At 38.4% G+C, this 26,711-nt stretch overlaps 1 protein-coding gene across 1 annotated transcript in view; it reads right to left on the reverse strand.

Moving 5' to 3' along the window:
* The window catches only part of LOC131434926 (cytoplasmic tRNA 2-thiolation protein 1), a 57,631-nt gene extending 31,649 nt beyond the window's left edge, over positions 1–25,982 (reverse strand). Inside the window, exon 1 of the mRNA XM_058602213.1 lies at positions 25,841–25,982. Coding sequence (XP_058458196.1) covers positions 25,841–25,888 — 48 coding nt within the window. The 5' untranslated portion in view covers positions 25,889–25,982. The remainder of the gene's footprint in view (positions 1–25,840) is intronic.
* Between the last annotated feature and the right edge of the window lie 729 nt (positions 25,983–26,711).

Below are 26,711 nucleotides of genomic sequence, written 5' to 3' on the forward strand. Positions count from 1 at the left end.
CATTTCGTTATCTTCGGTTGATCCTTGACAGTGTTACCATCCGCTCAGGCACTTTTGGGCATCTGGTGTACACTGACTCACAATCGAAATGCATCACTACCAATTTGATACAACTCTCCCAAAGGCACGGTAAAATGTATATTGTACGTACACACAAAAACACATACATACCTACTGCAGCGCCCTTAGCAAATTTTCCTTCGAATTTGCTAATATTGTAGAAAAAGTAGGAAATTGTGAAGGAAACTCTCATATCAGCGTAGCTGCAACCTTCAAGTATAAAATTTGTTATTGAAGCGTGCACATTTGCGAGCATTAGTCATCGCAACGATGTTTAAGAAACTTTGTTATAAAACCATAGACAGTTCCGAGCATTAGTCAGCACAGTAATGTTGTAGAAAACAAAGTTATTTTCACGGACACTGGTCACTGCCTCTGGCATAGTGACAGAGGTCTCGACATTCGGTAGAAGCGCAGCAGTGTTGTAAAAACAAAGTTATTTTCACGGACACTGGTCACTGCCTCTGGCCTAGCGACAGTGGTCTCGACTTTCGGTAGAACTTCGGGAGAAAGTCGGATGAACTTTCTACTTGAAATCACAAGCTCGGCTTGTACTAAAATCTTCGGGCTTCACCCGAAAGTAAATGTTAGGAGCTTAAAAACCCCTAGTTGGGAAGAGTTAGGGAGTAGTTCAGTTTTACAGAGTGCGGTAGCTAGGCGCGAGTCTCGGGAGTCGACCCGTAGACAGATTAAGTAGTTTTTGCTTCGAGTATTCGGGTTAGTCTAGTTCGGAGTGTAATACAGTAAGCCGTAGGAGTATGCATAGTGTGCATTGTGAGGTTCGAGTATCAAGTGACCTCAAAATCAAGTAAGAAATAATGTCTTTGGAAGGCATCTAAAGAATTGAGTGAAAGATTGCTGTAATGGGTAAAGATTTAACAGTTTCATGTGCAGTGTTTGATACTCATATGCGAGAAGAACAAAATAGTTAGACACAACCATTGCTCGTGTCAGGATAGTGTTGATAAATTACGACAACAAAATTATGTGTTGAAGAATTAGTGTTGATAAATTACGACAACAAAAGTATGTGTTGAAGAATTAGGGTTGACAATATACGACAACAAAAGTATGTGTTGAAGAATAACTTCTTTTATTAATGTAAACAAGTAAATGTTGAGACATATATTCGACGAGATCACGATGTTGTGAATCACGAGATCACGATGTTGTGAATAGATTTACAAACTAGTGGAGTATGCAATAGACTGTACTGTAGTAGGACATACGTTCATATGTGCATAAACCTAATGATATGCCGAGCTTAGTGAGACTGCGTGAAGTGTTAGCCTTATTAACAATCGTTAGTGACTTTTTTGTTAGATTGTGGGAAAGAACTCCCAAAACAGCCTAATCCTGCACTATTGAGAATAAGTAGCTGTTAAGTGAAAAGCACAGAAAAAATTGAAACTCAAAAAAAGGTGAATTTCGTGATATTAAACTCAAGTACATGGATGAATCAATACAATGACGTAAGAAAGAAACCGAATTGAAGAGTGTTACTCCGTGTAGAACTGAAAGAAACATCCTCTTCGTTATTACTCTTCCGCCACCGCTCGGCCGGAAGGTTACAAGTGGTGACAGCGGTACTAGCCGGAAGTGGCAAGGATACGCCAGGACTAAGGAATAGGAATCCGGAATTAAGGATGTTGGGAGAAGTAGCATTAGTATGGTGAGTCCCCATTATTTTTATTTTTTTCTCGTTGTTTTGATCGCGTAATGTTGCCACTTATTGTGAGCGCTAAATCATAAAAAAAAATAAAGATGGCATTAGCGCGAAAATTTTTCTGATTTGTTTAGCTCGCGCTCGCAAGGACCAATATTATTTTTTCTAACTACATTACTCACAATCCAGCAACTAGTAAACGATATCAGAACTTTTTCTCATGCCTACAGCGGATTTCTAGAACAGTTATATACATTCCGTTGTTGAGCCATTTGGCAAGCAATAAATTTGTTCAGTTTCCTTGAAAACTGCGGACGTATAGATTACGCTCACAGTTGATTTGTTTACGTTTTGACCACGGTCAATACGAGCGCATGTGTTGAAAAAAAAAACAACACCGCGATAATACTTACAAAAGTGGCCACACTAGCATAAAGGCCTAAGAAGTTTTTTTTCTCCCCTTCGTTGAAGAGACACGAATATCACGACCAGCGGAACAATTAGCACCGGTGTAATGATTGTAAGGTCAAGGTGACCATCCGAAACCAACGCGTATGAGCGAAGGAATCGGCAATCTGACGCATCATTTTGGCGAATAAGCAAAGCCGTCTGACATAATAAAGCAAGCCAACGAGCGAGGCACCAGGAGTGCATGCCACGATGTATGTATACTTAAACGGTGGTGAACCAACCCATATAGGCGGAGCCTACCGAAAAATGCGTTGCTAGGCGACATACCAAAACAATCGCGGCCATATTTACGGCTAAAAGCCGGGGAACCGAGACGAGAACATAGCGCGGGGAAAAGAGGCGGTAGGAGACAATAATAATAACAAGCCGACATTGACTTTGAGACGCGTGCGGTAAACAATAACGGTCAACCACGAGTATGGTATGACGTTCCGTTGCAGCATATGCCGTCAATGAATTTAATTATTATTGAAGTTATCAAGAAAGCTATTTGTTTCAGGACCACTACACTCTCCGCCAGGTGTGTGGGTGTTTTGTTTTTTTTTTCTGTTTGGGAATTTTGATTAAAAAAAAATGTGGGGCTATAGCAAGTACTTGTGAGAAATTTTAAGGTGTCCCCGCAAATGGACAGACTGAGTGAAATCGAAGAGTACATAAAAAGATAACACGATAATGTATATAAAAACAAAACACGGCCAAGATCATTACAAGGCGTGTTAGGAAAAACTCAAGCGCTGAAAGAAGCTTTCGAGGAATATACCAATCTAGTAGAGCGTTGCGAATTTCGCTTAACAATTGATGATTGGAACAATTTAACAGATCGATATAGTATTATAAAGGAGAAGTATAACTCCTCGATAAAGATATTGGGCGGTTCAATCGTAATAGACCCAAATCCAGACCGTCCAGCAACGCGCAGAGGAAGCATATCTGGGGAAATTATCAGAAAAGAGACGCTAATAGAACGACGGAGAACTCAATCAGGTGATGGGAGTGAGAAATTGCAACGCGAGCAAGGAAACAGTAGTAGCGAAAGCGGAAACAACAAAGATAAAGAAGACAAAATGCAGGGTGTAAACAGAGAATATAAATTTCCTATGCAGGAGGCGATTCAGTGTATTCCTGAGTACCAGGGTAACGCTGACGAACTAGAGCCGTTTTTGGTCCAGATACAATATTTTGCGGATGATATACCGGAAGGAGAAAGCGAAAGACCACTACTCAATATCGTATTAATGAAGTTGAAGGGGAAAGCATCCGGATCTATCAATAAAATACGGGCAAATACATGGAAGGCTATGTTTCACAACCTGAAACGTGAATTCAGCAGAAAAAGTTCGAGTGGGGATATCCAACAGAAAGTGGAAACACTTGAGCAGCGGCAGACAGAGTCTTTTACAGCATACGCCAACAGAGCACTACACATTTATGAGTGTATCGAGGAGATGCAGGGAGACAATCAAACTGAGATCTCGTATGCAGAAAAATGTTTGAGAAGCCACTTCATTGGAGGATTGAGAAACATGAGTTTGAAGCAAGTGGCAAGAAGTCAAAGAAACATCACGTTCAGGGATCTTGTTCAGTTTCTTCAAGAGGAACATGCAGACTGCGATCACCTAGAAGAAATAGAGCAGAGACTCCAAGCCTGTCGAATCTCACGGAATGGAAATGGCAACCGAACATACCAACAGGAAAATAGGAGTGGACCGAGGAACCAAGAGGCGTATGTCGGACACGGGAATGGTAATAGGCAGGCACGAAACTATAATCAAAATAGTAATTATAACATCGCGCAAACAAGAACGAATCGCGGCGCAAGGCAAAATTATACATACCACCAGGGAGACGATTTCAGAATCACACGTGATGAAGGTCCGGCCCCCCATAGGGAAACCACGAGACACAGACAAGGACCGAGCACATCTCGGCAATATAACGCATTAAGCGGTGGGTCCAACCAGAGACATTATGGCGAATCACACCAGGCATTCCGACAAGAACCGTGTAACCAACTAACAAGAAGAGATTATGAGAGAGAAAATCAACAACGACCGAGAGCTCGAATGTATGGGCACCAACCACAAAATACCCATACACAAAGCGGAGGCCGGAATAATTGGAACAATTACGAAACAGCGGAGCGCTCGTACCGGCAGGAACGCCAAAACAATCGAGATAGCAACGGTAACAACTACAACAACTATAGAAAAAACTAAACAAGGGGTCATTCGAGTGGATAGAGGACCGAGCACCCCATAATATTATTCAAAAGCAAGACTTACAAAAAAATATATGTGTACTACAAAGATCTATTTCACAGTTGAGAAATCAAGTCGGGCAAATAACGAATATGATGCTAGAAATGAGACAGCAAGATGCAACCAAGACGAATCTCGGGTCAGTAAATCAAAAACGCATCCGAGAAGAAAGGAAGTCAGGAACCACGAGTCAAGTAATGACTAGAAATTGGTTCAATGCATATGAAATTGAATTGAGGTACACAGCTAACCCATATATAAGAAAGAAATTTCTAATCGATACGGGGGCCAGTTCCAACCTAATCAGTAGAAAATGTGCAGAAGAAATAGGCTCTGGTAAGATAAACGGACAAGAGCGAATACGTTATACGGGGGTGGTAAACATCCCGCGGGTAAGTCTAGGTACAACCGAAGCAGAATTTATAATCCAAGACGTAAACCTAAAAGTGAAATTTGACGTAGTCGAAGAATTGGGATTCGATGGAATCCTCGGGATGGAATTCATAAATAGATACGTCACGAGTTTGGATAACAAAAACGGGATAATATACATGCAAGAAGAACCTATAGAGTTCAGCACGAAGGTGAGACCTTGCACAAGAGGATCATTATATTTGGTACAGGGTAAAGAGCCCACGCAGGAGAGGATACACAGACAAACGCCAACAGGCACTAATAAACAAACAGAGATACGACTAGACAAGCTAAATATGAGAAAAATATTAGACGAAATAGAAAAATCTCCAAGTAGAAATAGGACAACCGAAAAATATATAGAAAATAATGCAAAGAGTGGTAAAAATGAAGTAATTATCGTAGTAATTAAGTAATGCTGAAGCCTTGGAAGGCAGTTTAGCAAAGCATAATAAATATGAAGTGAATAAAAATGATAACATTAATGCATCGTATCAGAGCAATTATGAGTTATACAAAAACGACGATCGATCAGATAGTATGCTCCCCGGTTGTGGAACTACTATTACTAATGAAGAAGAGAAGGATTTTATTGACAGAGAGTATGACGAGGAAGACAAATGTTTCCTTGATTTAGATACAAATCAAGACGTAATTCTTACGGAAAATGAAAGATACGGTCAAATAACTGGTCGAGACCGAACGGAAAAAGTATTAGAATCACTAAATATGAATCATCTAAAAATAGAAAATTTTAGAGATATAGAGAAGATTATGGCATCATATAGCGATGTATTCTATCTGAAGGGGGATAAATTAATTATCACTGATGCGGCAGTGCACGAAATTGAGACCACCTCAAACGTGCCTATCAACAAACGGCAATACAGATTTCCAGAAGCTACAAAGAAGCATATTAATGAAGAAATTGAAGAAATGCGTAGACAAGGTATCATAAGGCCTAGCAAAAGTCCGTGGAATGCACCAGTCCTATGTGTTCCCAAGAAGGACGACGAATTTGGTAACAAGAAATACAGAATCGTGGTTGACTTCAGGGCTTTAAATTTAGTTACGAAGCCATTTGTATACCCAATTCCACTAATTGATGAGATTCTAGATAATCTTGGAAACAGTAAGTATTTTTCTACCTTGGATTTAAAATCAGGATTTTACCAAGTACCAATTAACTCAAAAGATGCAGCCAAGACTGCGTTTTCAACTCCAAAAGGCCACTTTGAATTTACAAGAATGCCTATGGGCCTGCGGAACAGCCCGTCGACGTTCCAAAGATTAATGAATACGGTACTTTATGAGATAGAAGGGGTTAAAGCAATCGTCTATCTAGATGACATAATTATTTTCGGTGTTACTATCGAAGAACACAATGAAAACTTACGCAAAGTTTTAGAGGCTCTCCGTCGACATAATCTAAAAGTCGAGCCAGGTAAATGCCAAATTTTGAAAAATGAAATAAAGTATTTAGGACATGTTATTGACAAAGAAGGAATTCACCCTATGGAGGACAATATAAAAACAATTAAAGAGATGGCGGCACCAAAAACAGTCAAAGGTGTTCGGTCATTTTTAGGAACAGTAAATTTTTATGGAAAATTCATACCGCACATAGCCGAGAAACGTAAACCTTTGAACGATCTCTTGCGAAAGAATGTTAAGTTTACGTGGACAGAGGAGTGTCAAAAATCTTTTGAGGAATTGCGGAATTTTTTAACTTCTGACACACTGTTAGTTAGACCGAACTATAAAGATACGTTCGTGATCACGACAGATGCAAGCGAGTACGCTATTGGAGCAGTACTCTCGAATGAAAAATCGATCGACAGGCCTATTTCATATGCAAGCAGAGGTCTAGTAGGTGCTGAAAGAAAGTACCATACGATTGAAAAAGAGTTGTTAGCCATCGTATGGGCAGTGAACCGTTTCAAACATTTTATTTATAATCAGCGATTTATTGTATACACGGATCATAGACCACTCATTTCAATATGGCATTTAAAAGAAACCTCGCCTACGCTAACGCGTTTACGTCTGAAACTTCAAGGGTTGGAAATGGACATTCGCTATAAACAAGGCAAAGACAATGTTGTGGCAGACTTTTTATCCAGACTGCCCGAACAGGCCGAGTCCTTACACCCTATTTCAATAGTCACTAGACAGCAAAAGCGTCAACAGCAGCAAGCAGAAAAAAATGAACTTGCGAAGCGGAAAGACGCGGAAAATAAAACAACTTCCCCAAAACAACTGAAAGACGAATCAGGCAGGTTTACCTTATTTAAAAATAAACAAAAGACAGAATGGAATCCGCACATGGACGGATTAGAAAACATCGATTTTGGATGGGACGAAAAGGAAGATTTGGGAGCACTCTCATATTTCGAAGAATATGAAATATGCATAAATAACAATGACATCAAATTTGATCTGCTGAAATTTTCAAAACAAAAAACTAACGAAAGTGATTTTGATGGTACTTTCGTAATAGTAAACAGTAGATCAGCATATAAAGAACTAGCCGAGCTGATACACTTACCACACGGTTTAAAAGACTACCTAAATGGAAGAGTATTTTCAATTCCAAATCGTAAAATATGGGGAATGGTTCTACATGGCACGAGTAGATCAATAACCGATACAAGAATTCTAATAGATGGGTTAGTAGATGCATTCACTAACTGCCCGGAAGACCTGAAAAATGCAAAGAACATACAAATTATCTCTTTTCGAAACATGCAGAAAACTCCTGAGGCAAATGTGTTAAGATTTATTGCCGAGAAATTTAATAAAATTTTCACCCTATATGCACCGGAAAAAGACAGGATGTGGGTGCCAGAAAAAGACCGCGAAATTACATTGAAAGAATTCCACGATGCTCCTCTAGGCGGACATGTTGGAAGTAAACGGATGTTGAAAAGAATGAGTCCACTATTCCATTGGACTAATATGCGGAAGGATATCGAAAATTATGTTAAACAATGTAGCTCGTGCCAGAAAAACAAAATCGGTCGAGCGAACAAAATTCCAATGAGAATTACCACAACATCGTCCGAACCGTTCGAGAAATTGTATATGGACATAGTGGTTTTACCCGAGTCAGAATGGGGGAACAGATACGGACTTGTGATGCAAGACGATCTGACTAGATACCTAATTGTAGCACCGATGGAAAATCAAGAGAGTGCCACGGTTGCGCAAACTTTCGTGAATAATTATATTTGTAAATATGGAACACCCGCCGAATTGGTAACCGATAATGGAACCAATTTCGTTAGTTCTCTTATGAAAAATGCATGTAATATTTTAAAAATTAAAAAAATTACTACGAGTACATATCATCCACAAGCAAACTTGGTGGAACGATCGAATAGGGAACTGAAAACCTATTTAAGACAATACGTAGGTAACGAACCGAAAACATGGGATCAATTACTCCCATTCTTCAGTTTCGAATATAATACCACTGTAAATTCCTCAACGGGTTATACACCGTTTGAATTATTATACGGAAGACGGGCGAACATCCCAAACTCCGTCTACAAATACGATAATGATGGTCTCTACTATGAGGACTACGTCAATGAAATGCGATCTACATTTAAACGACTTCACCACCAAGCCCGGGAGAATCTAATTGCGTCTAAACACAAGCGCAAAGAATTATATGATAAAAACTCCAACGAATGGCAGCCAATGTGGGGAGACTTAGTGTTAGTAAAAGCCAATCCCACAGGCGCAGGACAAAAATTGCAATCACTTTGGAGAGGACCGTATGAAGTAGTTGCTCTTCCTAGTGAGCAAACAACAACTGTAAAGAATGGGAATAGACTAGAAAAGGTTCACAATAACCGATTGAAAAAGTATACGGATCACAGAATATTAAGATAATTAAGAAATTATCCAAGAAACATTAGAAAAGTAAATAAAAAGATTCAACATGTATACAAAGTGATACACGAAAATAAACATATTGTATTAGAAGTTTCATCGGAAAACTAAATACAAAGGAATAATATTTAAAACATAAGGGAAATTGAAACCCTGACAGTAATTGAAATAAAGAAAAATAGGATACAGTTATAAATGAAATTAACAGCAAACATCATACAATGATACGTTGACATAAGAATTCAACGAAAAACTTAAAACCACAGTGTAAGGAAAACAATGGATAAGATAAAAACATGAAAAATACACCAAGAAGGGAAAAATATCAGCGAAATATGTAAGATGAAAGTCGAAATGAATCAATTCGAACACGAAAAAAAAAACATGATTGCGAGCAGAAGGATATTAAAACTGTTGAGAGGGTAATAAGAGAGGGTCAATAAGAAATAAAATTTTACTTATGCAATGAAACGAACACCATGAAAACAAATGGACACCAAACGAAGAAAGAAAAATAAGGTGAAACTGATGATAATAAACTGATGATGATGAAGATACATCAGAGAGACAATAAAGCTACATTGTCAAAGAAGATATATAATGGGGGGAAAACTTATGAAGAAAAAAAAGAAAGGGTATACTTAAAGAAACTCAAACATATAGTTGAAGTAATACAATGTGGAAATAAACTATGGGAAAATATGGGATTCTAATGATCCTAGATGAATCAACCAAATCAAAGAAAATTCAAATATATTATAAACATGGGAATCATGTCATACACAGCAATACTGTGCTGGTCATAGGAAAAAAAAGTTAAATTAAAGAGATAATCTGAGATGTGAGAAAAATTTGTTCTTGGGAGGAAGCTATAATGCTACAAATTAAAATGAACTTGGGAAAAGTTACAATGAGTTTAGAAAAAAGAAGAGTACATTACACAAGGGAGGTAAACATAATGGCATAGAATACGGAAACAATGTTATAAATAAGGAGAATTTCTATGGTGAAAAAAGATGGTTTATCATTAAATAACATAAAACTAACAAGAAAAGGATAAGACACAAGCGAACAGACTATCAAAACGACGCTGGCCAGCAAATAATTTCTATATAATGTATGCATTTATGTAATGATACTAGTATGAGTGATCAAGTGTGTGTGTGGACAAGGGGATCGCGACCCCGGAATGAAAAAATAAAAGATGCATACAATATGAATGAATTGAGGATCTCTTAAGTGCAAATTACGCACTCAAATCAAAATGTCAATAAAATACAGATACGACAATATGGACATGTAAAAGTTACGAAAACACAATGAAAGTAGGATACAACAAATAATTAAAATATTATATACCAAAGAATTCATGGGGGATTACAAAAATACATATATATGAAAACTCTGCCACTAACAAACTAATAATATTTTAATACTTTATGGGTTACCGTTATTATTGGAAAAATATCAAAACCCAGATTTGAGTCTATTTTTAGAAAGGAAAAACAGGAACACGTGCCGAAAGAACCAGCTCAAGTAGTGGGGGAGAGAAGCTGCGGCATGAGCACTACACAACCGACCAGATGAAAGGACGGCTTCTGAAGCTGCGCAAGCAAGGATGGTAAGACACCATTAAAATGAACACGGTATAGAAGCTAGTTGCGGGAAAAATTTAGAAAAAAACTGGTTTAGAAAAGATTCATTATAACCTGCAACAAGCATTCGCATGCCGCAACTTTAATAACAATTTTATATCCACAGACAGACGTATTGTCGACAGACGGGTTGTCGACCTGTATCTACAGATTAAAGGTACCTCAACAAAAAAATATATATATATATATATATATATAAGTAAACATAAAAACCTCTCGATTAATGAAATACACGAGACAACATATAGACAAATAAATATATCGCAGAAACACTTAATGCATAGAAAAAAAAACATAGATTCAACTGATAGAAAGAAGAAATATGATAATGGAAAAAAAATTACGATGCACAAAGTTATGATAACGAAAAAAATATAAGAGAATATGATGCACAATGCGATTATTAAGAGAAAAAAATATACATATATACAAATAATAACCATCACAGAATAGACACCAGATCACGTAAGACGTCTATAAAAATAATAGCAAGCATAGAATAGAAAAATGTTTACACTAAAAGCACAGCATCATACAAAACGAATAAAAGTTTTTTTTTTTTTGGAGTCCCGAACTGTGTGTGTGCCCGAAAATAGTCGTCGCAGAAGGAAGGATGTCAGTAGCTTAGCCAAGCTACCTAAGAGAACGAGAGGGTGTGATCGGATGCGGTGGTAAGTTGAAGACAAAGGGAACCGGGGAATCACCAAGACGTCAGAAGGAAGAACAGCAGAGCTGAAAAATCGAGGCCAAAAAATTGCGGAAAAATTTAGCATGGAAGACGTAATAACAAACCAAAATAATGGCAACGTTACAAATTGCTACATCAACAAGTACAAATGATAACAAAACAAGAAGGAAGTAAATGCAGTCAACACAGTTAAAGATGACTTGCGCGGGTATGCAACAGCGTTACAAACTGCTACCCTATAATTTATTCAGTGAGCATCGTCAAAGCTCAGCTGAATACCATAAACAATTATTGGAAAATCAAAGCTTATTAATACGTGAAAAAAATTAAACAGTTGGTTGTTTAAAAATACACTACGAAGAAGATAACCACGAAATCAAATGCAATGCATAAAAGTTGCTAGGAGCCTCAACACATTGTACCAAACGAGAAGCCAGGATGAGAAGCAACAATACAGAATACCAATATTACTACTGACAGTAATCCCAATGATGTCCAAAATGCAAAGGAGTCAACGGTCAATTTTCAACTATGCCCAATGAAGCGAGTACATAAGCAATGAGAAGCCCTACTACGTATCACCAACACAGAAGAACGAGCTATTAGGAACGAGAACGACACGGAACCCAGAGTCCGAGACTAGCAACCGTTCGATCACTCCCACAGATAAAGCAACAATAGAAGCATACCATGGAACAGGATGGCGTCAGAGGAGAACACACACACACGCGGACCATCGTAAGGTTAGGAAATTTAACTAACGTATAGCCAACAACGAAAAATAAACCAATTGGCAATTGTAAATACGGAAATTTGTGATCCAGCTACCAACCTCAATGTTATAAACCAACGCATTCGACTTGATGTCTACCCTTCAGGTAACATCAAGCTCAGTAAGTAAGGGGGCATGCAGCGCCCTTAGCAAATTTTCCTTCGAATTTGCTAATATTGTAGAAAAAGTAGGAAATTGTGAAGGAAACTCTCATATCAGCGTAGCTGCAACCTTCAAGTATAAAATTTGTTATTGAAGCGTGCACATTTGCGAGCATTAGTCATCGCAACGATGTTTAAGAAACTTTGTTATGAAACCATAGACAGTTCCGAGCATTAGTCAGCACAGTAATGTTGTAGAAAACAAAGTTATTTTCACGGACACTGGTCACTGCCTCTGGCATAGTGACAGAGGTCTCGACATTCGGTAGAAGCGCAGCAGTGTTGTAAAAACAAAGTTATTTTCACGGACACTGGTCACTGCCTCTGGCCTAGCGACAGTGGTCTCGACTTTCGGTAGAACTTCGGGAGAAAGTCGGATGAACTTTCTACTTGAAATCACAAGCTCGGCTTGTACTAAAATCTTCGGGCTTCACCCGAAAGTAAATGTTAGGAGCTTAAAAACCCCTAGTTGGGAAGAGTTAGGGAGTAGTTCAGTTTTACAGAGTGCGGTAGCTAGGCGCGAGTCTCGGGAGTCGACCCGTAGACAGATTAAGTAGTTTTTGCTTCGAGTATTCGGGTTAGTCTAGTTCGGAGTGTAATACAGTAAGCCGTAGGAGTATGCATAGTGTGCATTGTGAGGTTCGAGTATCAAGTGACCTCAAAATCAAGTAAGAAATAATGTCTTTGGAAGGCATCTAAAGAATTGAGTGAAAGATTGCTGTAATGGGTAAAGATTTAACAGTTTCATGTGCAGTGTTTGATACTCATATGCGAGAAGAACAAAATAGTTAGACACAACCATTGCTCGTGTCAGGATAGTGTTGATAAATTACGACAACAAAAGTATGTGTTGAAGAATTAGGGTTGACAATATACGACAACAAAAGTATGTGTTGAAGAATAACTTCTTTTATTAATGTAAACAAGTAAATGTTGAGACATATATTCGACGAGATCACGATGTTGTGAATCACGAGATCACGATGTTGTGAATAGATTTACAAACTAGTGGAGTATGCAATAGACTGTACTGTAGTAGGACATACGTTCATATGTGCATAAACCTAATGATATGCCGAGCTTAGTGAGACTGCGTGAAGTGTTAGCCTTATTAACAATCGTTAGTGACTTTTTTGTTAGATTGTGGGAAAGAACTCCCAAAACAGCCTAATCCTGCACTATTGAGAATAAGTAGCTGTTAAGTGAAAAGCACAGAAAAAAATGAAACTCAAAAAAAGGTGAATTTCGTGATATTAAACTCAAGTACATGGATGAATCAATACAATGACGTAAGAAAGAAACCGAATTGAAGAGTGTTACTCCGTATAGAACTGAAAGAAACATCCTCTTCGTTATTCCTCTTCCGCCACCGCTCGGCCGGAAGGTTACACTACATACACACAGGCACACATACATACACACATGCATACATACCTACATGTATTCCACACGCAAGCATTACAACATTGAGTTACTATTTCTACTCTAATAGATCCCAACTAAAACTAGTGTGCCAATAGTCATCTCATTAGTAGAGTCACCATGTTATTTTAGCAATCACTCGACTTTCAATAAATGAATTGTGATAAAATCGAATACAAAGTCTTTGCCTCGTCTCTAAGAAGCAATAACGCATAGCAGTAGTTCGAAAGTGGCTCAATACTGCTGTTTTAGCGAAGCAAAATGCTCCAAATTTCATGTTACTGCTGAAATTAATCTATTAAACAGAGATAGCAGATCTCACTATAACTAATGGTTCTCGTATATGAAATGACTAATGGATTTGAGATGAATGGGGGTACCGTTACCCAATTTCTATCTCTTCTAATGATCGATCGTTAGTCCTGAGCTGAAACGGTGGCCTTTATTACCATTCTTGCATGCACTTACTCTTACATTTCACTCACACATCATCTCACCCATCAGGTCCCAAACGATACATCCTCACAATACAAACTGGATGAACATCGTTTGACAGCTATCAGTGGTTTGTTCATTATTATTTCGTTCTATTCTACAATATTCTATCTCATTCCACAGTAATCCATTGTACACAAACCACCAATAAACGTCAAAGATGGACTCGATTTACCGTTCATTTGTTGTCATCGTGTGAAACCCAATTGGGATACGTTCACTCCACTTAATTTCCACTTCACACTGGTAATAAGGGCCGGTAGTATGAAAATAAAACATCAAAAAGAGCTCAGTTAAGCCCTACCGGCCTCTCCAACCCCGGATGTTGGAGCGTAATGCAATCAACATCTTATTCATTTAATTCAATTATGAAACTAAAAGCTGCAACGCGTATCGTTATCAAATTGTAACGCTAATTGATTGTATGTGATGATGTTTGCAATACCGTCAAGCCCACCAACCAATGGGAGGGATTTTGCAATGAAAATTGTTTTGAAACATAATTGAACGAAAACCTGGATTAAAATTATTTTGTTGTTAGAAATAATCGATTTATAAGGAAATGTTTCTAATTTTTAATCTCACAAAATTGATCGTACACCAATATCGACACAATTTACTATGAACTCGTTTTGTGTGTGAGCTGTCAGTGTAAGAGTAAACAATATTAATAGTTCGTTTTAGCTTTGGTTTGAGAGTTATAAATTGAAATACAGAGAAAACCGTTATTTTTTGTAATGAAACGCAAAAGAAAGCAAAAAGACATTTCTATAAGAAAATTGATCATTTCCTTGCGCTGTAAAGGAAAATCCTTACGTGAAATAAGAGAAATCGTTGGACGATCACATTCCACCGTACAGAATATCATTGACAACTGGAAATACGAGGGAACTCTCAAGACGAAGGCAGAAAGAGGAAGAAAACGGATCCTATCGGAAGTTGACGAACGGTTTATAGTTCGCAAAATACGAAATAACCCGAAAATAAGTGAACCGAAATCGACTGCGGGAGTGTCTCAAGATATCAACCGATCTATTTCAACTGAAGCTATTCGTCGCGTTCTCCGGAAATCTAATCTGCATGGTCATGTTGCCTGTAAAAAGCCATTCATATCAGCAGTAAATCAGAAGTAGCGGATTGAGTTCGCCTAACCCCACGTAAACAAACCGCTGGAATTTTGAAATCAGGTAATATTCACTAATGACAAAAACAGTGGCGTCTCGTCCTCATGTGCACCTCGTGCACTGCACAACCTGTCAGATTGAAGAAATCAACTGGATCCCAATCTTCATTTAATTGTTTTATAGGTTCCCTTTTGTCCGATAAAAGCAGCTCGGATGGTACCGAATATGGAGTAATGAGCGTTGTTTTCCACACCACAATATGGACCACAAACTCACCCTAAGCTTCTTGCGCTTGCTGGTCAATGACAGCCGAACGATCTTTTTTATATTGTATTGCCGCAGAGAATGCGTGGCGCTCTATACCCGATCACATTGGCTTGTGCACCAAAATTTCGTATATGTACACAATTTCAAGTATCTCTTGTTAGTGTCTTTTCTGTGCACTTGAGTTACTGCACAGATTCAAGAAGAGAAGGAGTTACTCAGCTAAGCTCTGAGATTTGTTGCTCTCTCACGTTTGGCTCTAAGGGAATTTTTTGTGCTTTTCAGGGTTACCATACTCGCAGATTTTTCTGTAAAACCCCAAATTTTTCAAATCATTTAGCCATATAGATTCTGTACCACAGAGTTTTCATATATAAGAAAAAATCATAGATTTCTACAGATTACGACAAACCAACTGTTTTTTTCATTTTTTCACCCAGATTTTCATAGATTTTTTTTATTCGAGCATCACAGATTGTGAGCAAATATTTATTTGGCAGCCTTGCGACTCCAATGGTATGTACAAGCTTCCACTCGCTTTCTCTTTTTAACATTCAGATTAGTTTCATTGAGGATCAACTTCACTTGGCACGCTTTCTATTTAGATAAAATTCATGCAGTCGAATATTGTTGACGAACTTCTGTATAATCCGTTGCAAGAAGGTGTATGGAGGAAAAACTTTTAATATCGAAAATGGACGTGCCGAGGCTGGATACACTGAAATCGACCTGTGTTAGGAAAGGGAAAACAATAACTCGGAACTTTAATGTTACTGCTTATGAGGTAAAGTGGCTATGTGGTTCACACAAAAGAGTAAAACTTTTTTGTTGGCCATGTTTGTTATTTCATAATCTGTCAGATAATGGTGTATGGATAAAAACCGGATATAAAGACCTAAATCATATTTCTACAGCTGTAAGATCCCATTCAACTACAAGAGAACACATCAACAATGCCATGGCATACCGAATGTTCGGGAAAATCCGGATTGAGGATGTAGTTGATCATGCAAACGAAATCGCTAGGAAAAAACATAATATGTTGGTAAAAAAGAATCGAGATGGGATGAAAAGTCTCATCGAACTGATTTGTTTTCTCGGATCACATGGATTAAGCTTTCGAGGGCGCAATGAGACAGACTCGTCTGTGAATCGTGGAAATTACAAGGACATGTGCGGATTGATTGCTTCAAAAGACAGTTCGTTTTCGGACTTCGTCAATAATAATGCGGTATTCTCGGGAACTTCAGCAACTATTCAAAATGAGCTTGTGGAAGTAGTTCAAGCTCCGACCTGGAAGGATTCTTAGTGTCAGTAGGATCCAGAGTACTAGCCATTGAATGATTCTCTACACTAAGAATCGGCTGCGAAGTCTGTTGAAACAGAAAGGCCAAATTCCACCAAAGGAATGTAATGCCAAGACATTGCTTTGCTTTGTGGAAGTAGTTGGAGCTGTAATGATCGAAAAAATTGCGCGGGAAGTGGACTCTGCAGAATTTATCGCTGTAATGATCGACGAAACCACTGACATCTCAAGAAAATCTCAACTGGCTTCAACTTTACGCTATTGTATGAAGGATGGTAAGTTATTTGAATAATACAAATACTTAGAAAGAAAACGACGTTTTTAAAACTATGTGAAATGTTATGCATGTCGTACTATCGTTTGTCCATCATTAGATTGTTCATGTTTCGCACAGGTATCTCCGTCGAAAGATTCGTGTCATTGGATGACATGAGCAAGATTAAATGCGCTGAAGCTCTTGCCAAACAAGTAATTAATTTAATGGAGAAATTTAAAGTATCTCGTCTCAAGTGAATTGCCCAAACGTACGACGGAGCTCGCGTGATGTCCGGAGCTACTGAAGGAACGCAAGGAATTGTTAAAAGATTATTTCCGAACGCAGACTACATTCACTGCAAAGCACACGTACTCAATCTTGTTTTATTACACGCTTGCACAGATCACCCACGTACAAGGAAATTTTGTTCATCAATTTCTTCGTTGGCATCATTTCTCACGCAAAACCCGAAGAGAGATTCTGAATTTAAAAAAATTTATGCAGCAAAAGATCCCGAACGTGTGTAAAGTAAAAGGGGCTTATAGTTCAAGGATGAATAATATAGTGAACACGTATAACACAGAGATAACATCTTGTTTGGGTGAAATTTATTTGGGTTAGATTGAATGGGATAGTGACACGGCAACACATGCACGAGGATTGCATGGATTTATGCTTGACTTGGACACCATATTTCTTATGAAAACCTTTGCGTCGATTTTTGCATTTACAGATATTTTGTACCAGATTCTACAGCGAAAAGAATTGGATTATATCGAATGTGGCAAGAGCGTTCGTGATACTTGTACTAATATAAAAAAAAACTGAAAGCCGGAAAAAAGTTCATCATTGTTTGGGAAGCATGTGTAGAATTGGCAGTGGTCAGCAGTAACGCGTGTTGTTGCCGCTGTTCGATGGCTCGATTTTTGCTGCTTGGAAGTTCCGGATGCTGATACTCTTGGAAGAGCACGAGCTCGTAGAGTGCATTGAAACGTATGCAGCAGAAGTGGAGGAGTTAATTGTACAAGAAAACGACACAAACGAGGTAAAGGCCGCGAAGGCGGAAATGCTGAAAAATCGCCTTAAAAAGGAACGCAAATGTAAATCGTTGCTGGTTTCAAGGATTCAAGATTCACAACTTGAATACATTCAGGGTAAGCAATTCCCGAAATATATATGGGACACTTTGCATCGAGTATTCGAACGTCGCAGTATCGCGAGTCGAATGCATTTAAAACGTGAAATGCTTCAATTACGTTTCGGAGGAGGAAATTTACGGGAACATTTCCTTCGGTTTGATAAGCTGGTACGAGAATATAAATCGACAGGTGCTGTTTTAGAAGATTTGGATGTAATCTGTCATCTCCTTCTAACGCTTGGTTCTTCATATTCTGGAGTTGTGACAGCGCTCGAGACGATGCCAGAAGATAATTTGTCCATCGAGTTTGTTAAATGTCGACTGCTGGACGAAGAAACAAAACGGCGAGGTATGGAATCTTCACCATCGCTGACTGAAGAGGCTGCTTTTTCCGGATCAAAGAAAATGAAGACAAAGTTGATTTGGTTTCACTGTAATAAGGAAGGACATAAACAAGTTAACTGTACGGACCGAAAGAAACAGGCTAGCCAGAAAGGAAGTCAAAAATCAAAAGCGAATGTAGCTGAAACAGATAACGAAAAAGGTGTATGTTTTGTGGGGATAAGTACTGAATTGGCGAAAGATCAGCGTACTCCATGGTTCATAGATTCCGGAGCGACTGATCATCTAGTGCGAGACAAAGTTTTGTTCAGTACACTGCAACGATTAAAGAGACCTATTGAAATTGCAGTCGCAAAGGACGGTGAGACAATTATTGCAGAACATATCGGCACAGTGAATGTGATATCGGTAGTTAATGGTAAACAAATTGATTGTACAATCGAAAATGCCTTATTCGTACCTAAATTGCGTTGTAATTTGTTTTAGTGATGGAGGTCGAAAAAGCCGGAATGCGTGTCGTATTTGAATCTGGAAGAGCTACAGTATATCGCGGTTCAAAAATCATCGCGAGTGCATGTCGTCAAGATAAACTGTATGAGCTTGATTTTTACACTGCAAAGCAAAAGACTGATGATGCTTCGTTATCGTGCGGTCGAATTCGGAAAAACTCAGAACTGTGGCATCGACGATTCGGTCTCCTCAATGAAAATAGTCTGAAACAACTAATACAAAACGAAATGGTGTCGGGAATGAATGTGAATTTCGCAAGTGACAATCGCGACATGATCGTATGTGAATCGTGCGTTGTCAGTAAGCAAACAAGAAAACCGTTTTCTTCGTCGATCGGTAAACGCGGATCGCGTGTTCTCGAACTCGTTCACACGGATGTGTGCGGTCCTGTTACGCCGGTTGAGCTGTCAGGAGAGAAATATTTTGAGACATTTACGGATGACGAGAGTCACTTTACGGCTGTATATCTGATGCAGTCCAAGGATCAGGTGATGGAATATTTCAAAATATATGAGGCCTGGGTTACCGCGAAATTTGGACAGCGAATTTTACGACAGAAATGCGACAACGGAGGAGAATATAAAAATAAACAATTTCTGAATTTTTGTGAAAGCAAAGGAGTTAAAATAGAATGGACCGTTCCATATACTCCTCAGCAAAACGGCCTGAGTGAACGACTAAATCGAAAGTTGATGGAAAAGGCCCGAGCGATGTTAGCGGATTCAAAAGTCAGAAAGTGTTTTTGGGGACAGGCAGTGCTGACAGCAGCCTATCTTACTAACCGTAGCCCGACAAACGCGCTAAACATGAAGCAAACTCCATTTTAACGCTGGGAGTCGCGGAAACCGAATGTTTCTAATATAAGAGTATTTGGTAGTAGTTTACGTTCACATTCCGGATGAGCTGAGACGGAAGTTGGACTCTAAAGCCTGGAGCGGTATCTTCATAGGTTACAGTCACAACGGATATAGAATCTGGAACCCAACGAAGAAACGAATTATAATTGCGCGAGATGTGGATTTCGTGGAAGATTCGATTTCAACGATGAAGATGGATCAATATATCGACCCATTGATTAGAGTTCCTGAAACGAAATTAATTGAATTGAATGGTAAGGAAGAAGATACATCCGACGAGGAGTTCGAAGGTTTTGCTGAAGAAGAATCCATAGAGCAAGGAAGCGATTCTGAAGAAACCGAATCAGCTAATGGAAGACCACAACGAAAACGAAGAGCACCTACGTGGCACAGAGACTTTGAAATGGAACATGCAAGCTTTGCGTTAAATGCCATGAACTATGTTGACGAAATTCCGGATACGATAACCGAACTTCGAAAGCGTGAAGACTGGAAGGAATGGAAAGCTGCCATAGAGGACGAAATGAACTCCTTGAAGCAGAACAATACTTGGACACTCGTGAAGAAACCAAAAGAAAAATCAGTTGTGTCATGCAAATGGGTGTTTCGGATGAAGCGTAGCGACCGGGCATGCCGGATAAGTACAAAGCAAGACTACTCGCTAGAGGTTTCTGTCAAAAGCGAGGTTTTGATTATTCCGAGACATATTCTCCTGTAGTTAAGATGGATACTTTGCGAGTTGTTTTAGCGTTGGCAAATCAGAGCGGATTGCACATTCATCAAATGGATGTGAAGATTGCGTTTTTAAACGGTGAACTAGCAGAAGAGAACTTTATGGCTCAATCAGACGGGTTTGAGCAAGGGAAAGGACTCGAGTGTCGTTTAAACCGAGCACTATACGGATTGAAACAAGCTTCGCGTGGAAGTTTGTGGAACAGATGGGTTTGGTGCGAAGTGCTAACGACCAATGTCTATATACTCTCGGATCTGGAGAAAAACAAGTGATTTTAGTATTATACGTGGATGATATTTTAATTGCGAGCCCCTCACTTGAAATATTGCGAAATATAAAACACAGATTAACGGAGCGGTTTGAGATGACGGATACAGGTGAAGTGAAACAGTTTCTAGGCATGACTATCGAACGAAATGTCGATGATGGAACACTAGAGATAAGCCAACGAGATTACTTTGAACGAATGCTCAAACGTTTCGGGATGAGCGAATGCAAACCGAAATCTACACCGATTGAGAATCGATTGAAACTTGATAAAACGGATGAAAATCAAAGAACCAATATGCCATATCGAGAGCTAGTAGGATGTATAATGTATGCATCGATCACAACTAGACCGGATTTGTCAGCGGCCGTCAACTACTTCAGCCAATTTCAAGCCTGCCCTAGCGAACTACTAGGAACTACTTGAAGCTGAGATATGTCGAAGGAACGTTGGACGTCGGGCTCGTTTACAGAAAGCGAGATGTGGTACCATTGCTAGAAATGTATTCTGATGCAGATTGGGCGAACAACACTGTGAGTCGACGATCAGTTAGTGGTTATATTTGCAAGGTATACGGATGCACTGTAAGTTGGGGAACTAGAAAACAACAAACGGTGGCACCGTCATCGACTGAAGCGGAACTGGCGGCGCTTTGCACAGCTATTTGTCAGGTCGTATGGATGAAACGGTTGCTGGAGGATTTGGGCAAACAAATGGAACGAGCGATACCTGTTTTTGAGGATAACCAGTCTACGATTCGGATTGCGGAGGATTCGAAGGACTACAGCAAGTTGAAACATGTGGACACAAAATTTCATTTCATCCGTGACCTTGTGCAGCAGCGAATCATTGAAATTCGTTTTGTGCGGTCATCAGATCAACAAGCGGACATCATGACGAAGAGTTTACCAGTCGCTGTTTTTAGAGAACTCTGTTTGAAAATTGGTTTAATAAGAAATGAAAGCCATAGTGGTTAAGCAGGGGTGTTGAGAGTGTAACTACTACGCCTCTGCGTGCTCCCATTTATTGGTACTTCTCTGTATATTGTTGTTCTGTTATTGACAAATGAACTTCCTGTTTTTGAATTACTATTCTAACATGCGTTTGAAAAAAAGCTACTTTTACATTAAAGTACTCCGCGGACTTTCCTTTTATGTATATTTCCTTCTGGCCTATTCGGAAACCAATTCATTCTATTCAAAATCACAGTTCGCCGAAAAGAAGATGCCAGAAATTCTGGAAATATTGTTTCCTTATATCCTTATATTACATTTTGGTGGGGAAAGGGTTCCAATCAGCTTTTTACAGCCCTGTCCAAAATGTATTGCCCTCCCCGTTAATTTGTGTCAGGCCGAATTAGCGCATGCGCGCCATATAAACGCCTCTTTCAATATGAGGAAATTACATTGTTACCCAGCAGTTTCTATTATTTATTCATGTTGGTTTTCTTACCTTTGTTCATAGTTCATATTCCGTTTTACCTTAATTCCAGTGCTCTATTCAGCTGTGATTCGTGTCTTTTGTTGTCATTTTTCACTCCGTACTTTTGCTGGCAAGCTATGTTGCTTCCTTAAATGTAAAAGTTAGTTGTATGCAATGTTGTTTATATTCTTACCAATATTCCTTTCTAATTCTTTCAGCATTTTCGTATTTCTTGTTCCTCATCCAGTCATTCGTTTCCAAAAAAAAAAAAATAAAAAAATAAAAAAAATAAAAATTAGTGTTTCATTGATCTTTGTAGAGCAGCTCATCATGGTTTGACGGATAAGAACTGAGGACATGCGTTTCTATTTAAATGATAATAACACTTGGGTTTAATAGTATTGCTACAGCATGTTCACATTTCGTTATCTTCGGTCGATCCTTGACAGTATATTACCATCCGCTCAGGCACTTTTGAACATCTGGTACACTGACTCGCAATCGAAATGTGTCACAACCAATTTGATACAACACACCCGAGGGAACGGTATAATGTATGTTGTACACACAAAAACACATACATACACACAGGCACACACGCATACACACATGCATACATACCTACATGTATTCCACAAGCAAGCATCACAACATTGAGTTACTATTTCTATTCTAATAGATTCTAACTAAAATTTGTGTGCCAATAGTCATCTCATTAGTAGAGTTACCATGTTATTTTACCGATTACTCGACTTTCAATAAATTTATTGAGATAAAATCCAATACAAAATCTTTGCCTCGTCTGTAATAAGCAATGGTACATAAAAGTAGTTCGGAAATGATTCAATACTGCTGTTTTAACGTACAAAAAAAATGCTCCGAATTTCATGTTATTCTTGAAATTAATCTATCAAACAGAGATAACAGATTTCACTCTAACTGATGGTTTTCGTACATGAAATGACTAATGGATTTGAGATGAATGGGGGTACCGTTACCCAATTTCTATCTCTTCTATTGGTCGATCGTTAGTCCTGAGCTGAAACGGTGGCCTTTATTACCGTTCTTGCATGCACTCACTCTTACGTTTCATTCACACATCATCTCACCCATCAGGTCCCAAACGTTACATCCTCACAATACAAACTGGATGAACATCGTTTGACAGCTATCAGTGGTTTGCTCATTGGTTGGGTCATTATTATTTTTTTATATTCTTCAATATTCATTTTTATTCCACAGTATTCCATGGTACACAAACCACCAATAAACGTCAAAGATGGATTCGATTTACCGTTTATTTATTGTCATCGTGTGAAACCCAATTGGGATACGTTTACTCTACTTAATTTTCACTTCACACTGGTAATAAGGGCCGGTAGTATAAAAATAAAACATAAAAAAGAGCTCAGTTAAGCCCTACCGGCCTCTCCAACCCCGGATGTTGGATATTTTTTTGGAGACCACTCGACTCAGTAGACTAATATTGACATTACCCTCAAACCACAGCATCGATTGAAAGAAGCTTCTCAATCTTGCGTAGGTTGAGGAACTACCTAAGATCAACGATGGGAGAGGAAAGCTTTAGTCGCTCATGCTTATGGCAGTTGAAAACAAATTGCTGTCTCAGTTACAACGTAGAAGCGGTTTTCTTGATAAAGTTATTGACAGATTTGCTCGGGGTGCAGAGCGAAATACGCTTAATAAAAATTCCCATCCAATAGAACATCGTTATTTCATTGTATTCAAAACAAGCGAATATCCATTTCTCAATTCTTACTTTTTACTTCAAACGAACCGTTGCATCTGATACCACATCACATAAGCAGTGCACAACCCGTAAATTTTGTCACGAGACGCCTCTGAACACAAACATAAATTGCTTTGGATATGATGGCAAACAAATTGTTTGGAGAGAGCCGAATACGAAGCTCAAATATAAAAATTTGAGACCAACAGTGAAACATGGTGGTGGCTGTGTTATGTTGTGGGGTTGTATGTCAGTTTTCAGGCACAGGAACACTGGAGTTTATCGACCGGAATATGGACAAAATACTATATATGGATATCCTAAAACGTAACCTAAAACCAAGTGCATAAAAATTAGGACCATCATCAGGATATTGTTTCCAACAGGACAATGATCCAAATCACACCGCACATGTTGTTCGGGAATGGCTGTTACATAACGTTCCTAATTGAAAACACCACCACCAGACACCAGAAACCAGACATGAATCTCATCGAAAACCCATGGGATAAAATTTAAAGCGGTTCAAGGATACTAACACATCAAACAAATAGACGCTGAAACAGAAAATAAAATAAGTATGGGAAAACACCCGAGCATCTTGCGCAAAGAACTAGTGGACCCTATGCCCCGTCGTTTGTTTGCCGTAATCGACGCTCCCTTAGCGTCACACTATATATTAAATTTTATATTTAAATCCGCATTAACCAGCTACACTTAATAATGCAGATTTTCATAATGGGTGTACGATTAATTATGTGAGATAAAACTAAGGCGTTTTTTGTTGCAATCGAACCACCAAATGGAAAGAATCTTAATATTTAAATAAAATGTATATTAATCCAAATCATGAAATATATAACACTGAAATTACATATATTTTGTTACTTTAAACTTACTAATTGAACAGCAAAATGTGAAAATGTGATATTTTTTCGTGTGTACGATCAACTTTGTGAGTAACTGTACACCCCGAATTAAAGACGAATAATACTGTGTAATCATTACCCGAATAACAAACACTATTAGCACAGAAATTTGGATGTAGCAGAATTAACTTTCTCCATTTTTTCGATGAATTCGAAACATTCGCCCTTATTCTGAATAACGACGTATTGGTTTTTCGATCGAATATGGTACGGTCGAATCCTAGCTACCTTCGATTTTGCTGGTGTTATTAGGAATACGAATGAAATACGATCGAAAAAACGATACGTCGTTATTCAGAATAAGGGTGATTGTCAGCTGAAAAACGTAGGTAACCTGTGTTTAATTTGAACCTCTGAAATAATAATTTCAACCGGTAATCTTTTTGTGTGCTCGACAAACTTATACCGTTTTCGCATGAATCCCAACTAACCCAGTTCCAACGTAATTGCTGACAAATTCATACATTTGACAGCAGTTGGGGTTAAAACTGGGTTGAATTTTGCTTCAAGCGAAAATTATTAGTTTCGGCAAATTGTTTGAAGGAATTATATCTTTGGATTGTTCCAAGTGTAAACAAAGACTTGAAAGGTTTTCAAGTGTAAACAAAGACATCAAGTTGAACTGTAATTGATACTTATATCGTTTTCGTTTTTAAATTGCACTACACCAGTGCTACACTTTACCACTGGTGTAGCACTCATCAAAAGTTTGGTGTAGCTCTGTGCAATGGAATCGTTTATTGTTGTCATTGGTTACTGTTTATGTTTTCGTCATTTTTGTTCGTTTATTCATGCCTAAGTGTAGCACTGCACCGGTGTAGTGCAAATTAAAAACGAAAACGCCATTAGTTTCATTCTCATTTCGTAGATATTAGAAGTAACACAAACATTTCTTTCACGATATTGACACCATGACGAAAATATAGCGAAATTTTTAGAATCACAAACCCAAAAAAACTAGAAAAAAGCATTCATATACCTTTAAAAAAGCTCTCCGATGGCACTTAGTAGAACACAATACGGGCATAATTACAGTACAACCTAGGACAGGACCAGACAACTGGCTTCTTTTTCCAGAAAAATATTGCTCTTCTTATTCCGGTTGCTCCCTGCTGTAAATAATAAATGCCTCGCGATCAATGTTGCCAGTAGAGATAATTATTCATTCTGAAAACTTTCTCCCCTTATAACATGCAATTATTTATCATTTGAAAACACTTATGTCGTTTTTCATTGATTCCACTCGCTCGGTGCCAGTGGTTTGCTCTGACAGTTGATCAATGAAACGGTTTTGTAAAGTTTGGTTTGCACGCTTGCTGCTCGGAAAAGAAAACGGGTGCAAAATAGTTGCCCGCGAATTGCCCCGAAAGGGCAATTTTTTCGTGCAATGCAAATCAATGAAACACAGTGCATCTGTTTTGATTGCCCGACTGCACGAAAAGTGCACGAATCGAGCAAAACACTCCACGAGTGTTCTAAATGAAAAACGACATTAGACAAATGTTATATCGGTCAAAAATATAGCTCTGGATTCATTTTGATCAGATGTTTGTTTTGAAGAAAACGTTTAGTTGAAACGGCTTAATAAAATTTTTCTAAAGCACTCAATTTTGGGTAATTAATTTTTGCAGCTTTATTAACTAAAGTATTCAACATATTTTATTTGAGAAAAATAATAACATACAGAAGTATCCAAAGATTCGGTGCTATTCTCAACCAACATAATCAATATTCTCGTCCATATCACACTTCGTGATTTCAGGCTTTCTCCTTGTATCATCCAGTGATTGTTAAATTTACTCGTATACTTTCCGCATTGACAGGATTTAAACCCAATTGAACTTAAATCC

The sequence above is a fragment of the Malaya genurostris genome, chromosome 3 (genome assembly GCF_030247185.1).
Source record: "Malaya genurostris strain Urasoe2022 chromosome 3, Malgen_1.1, whole genome shotgun sequence".
NCBI lineage: Eukaryota > Metazoa > Arthropoda > Insecta > Diptera > Culicidae > Malaya > Malaya genurostris.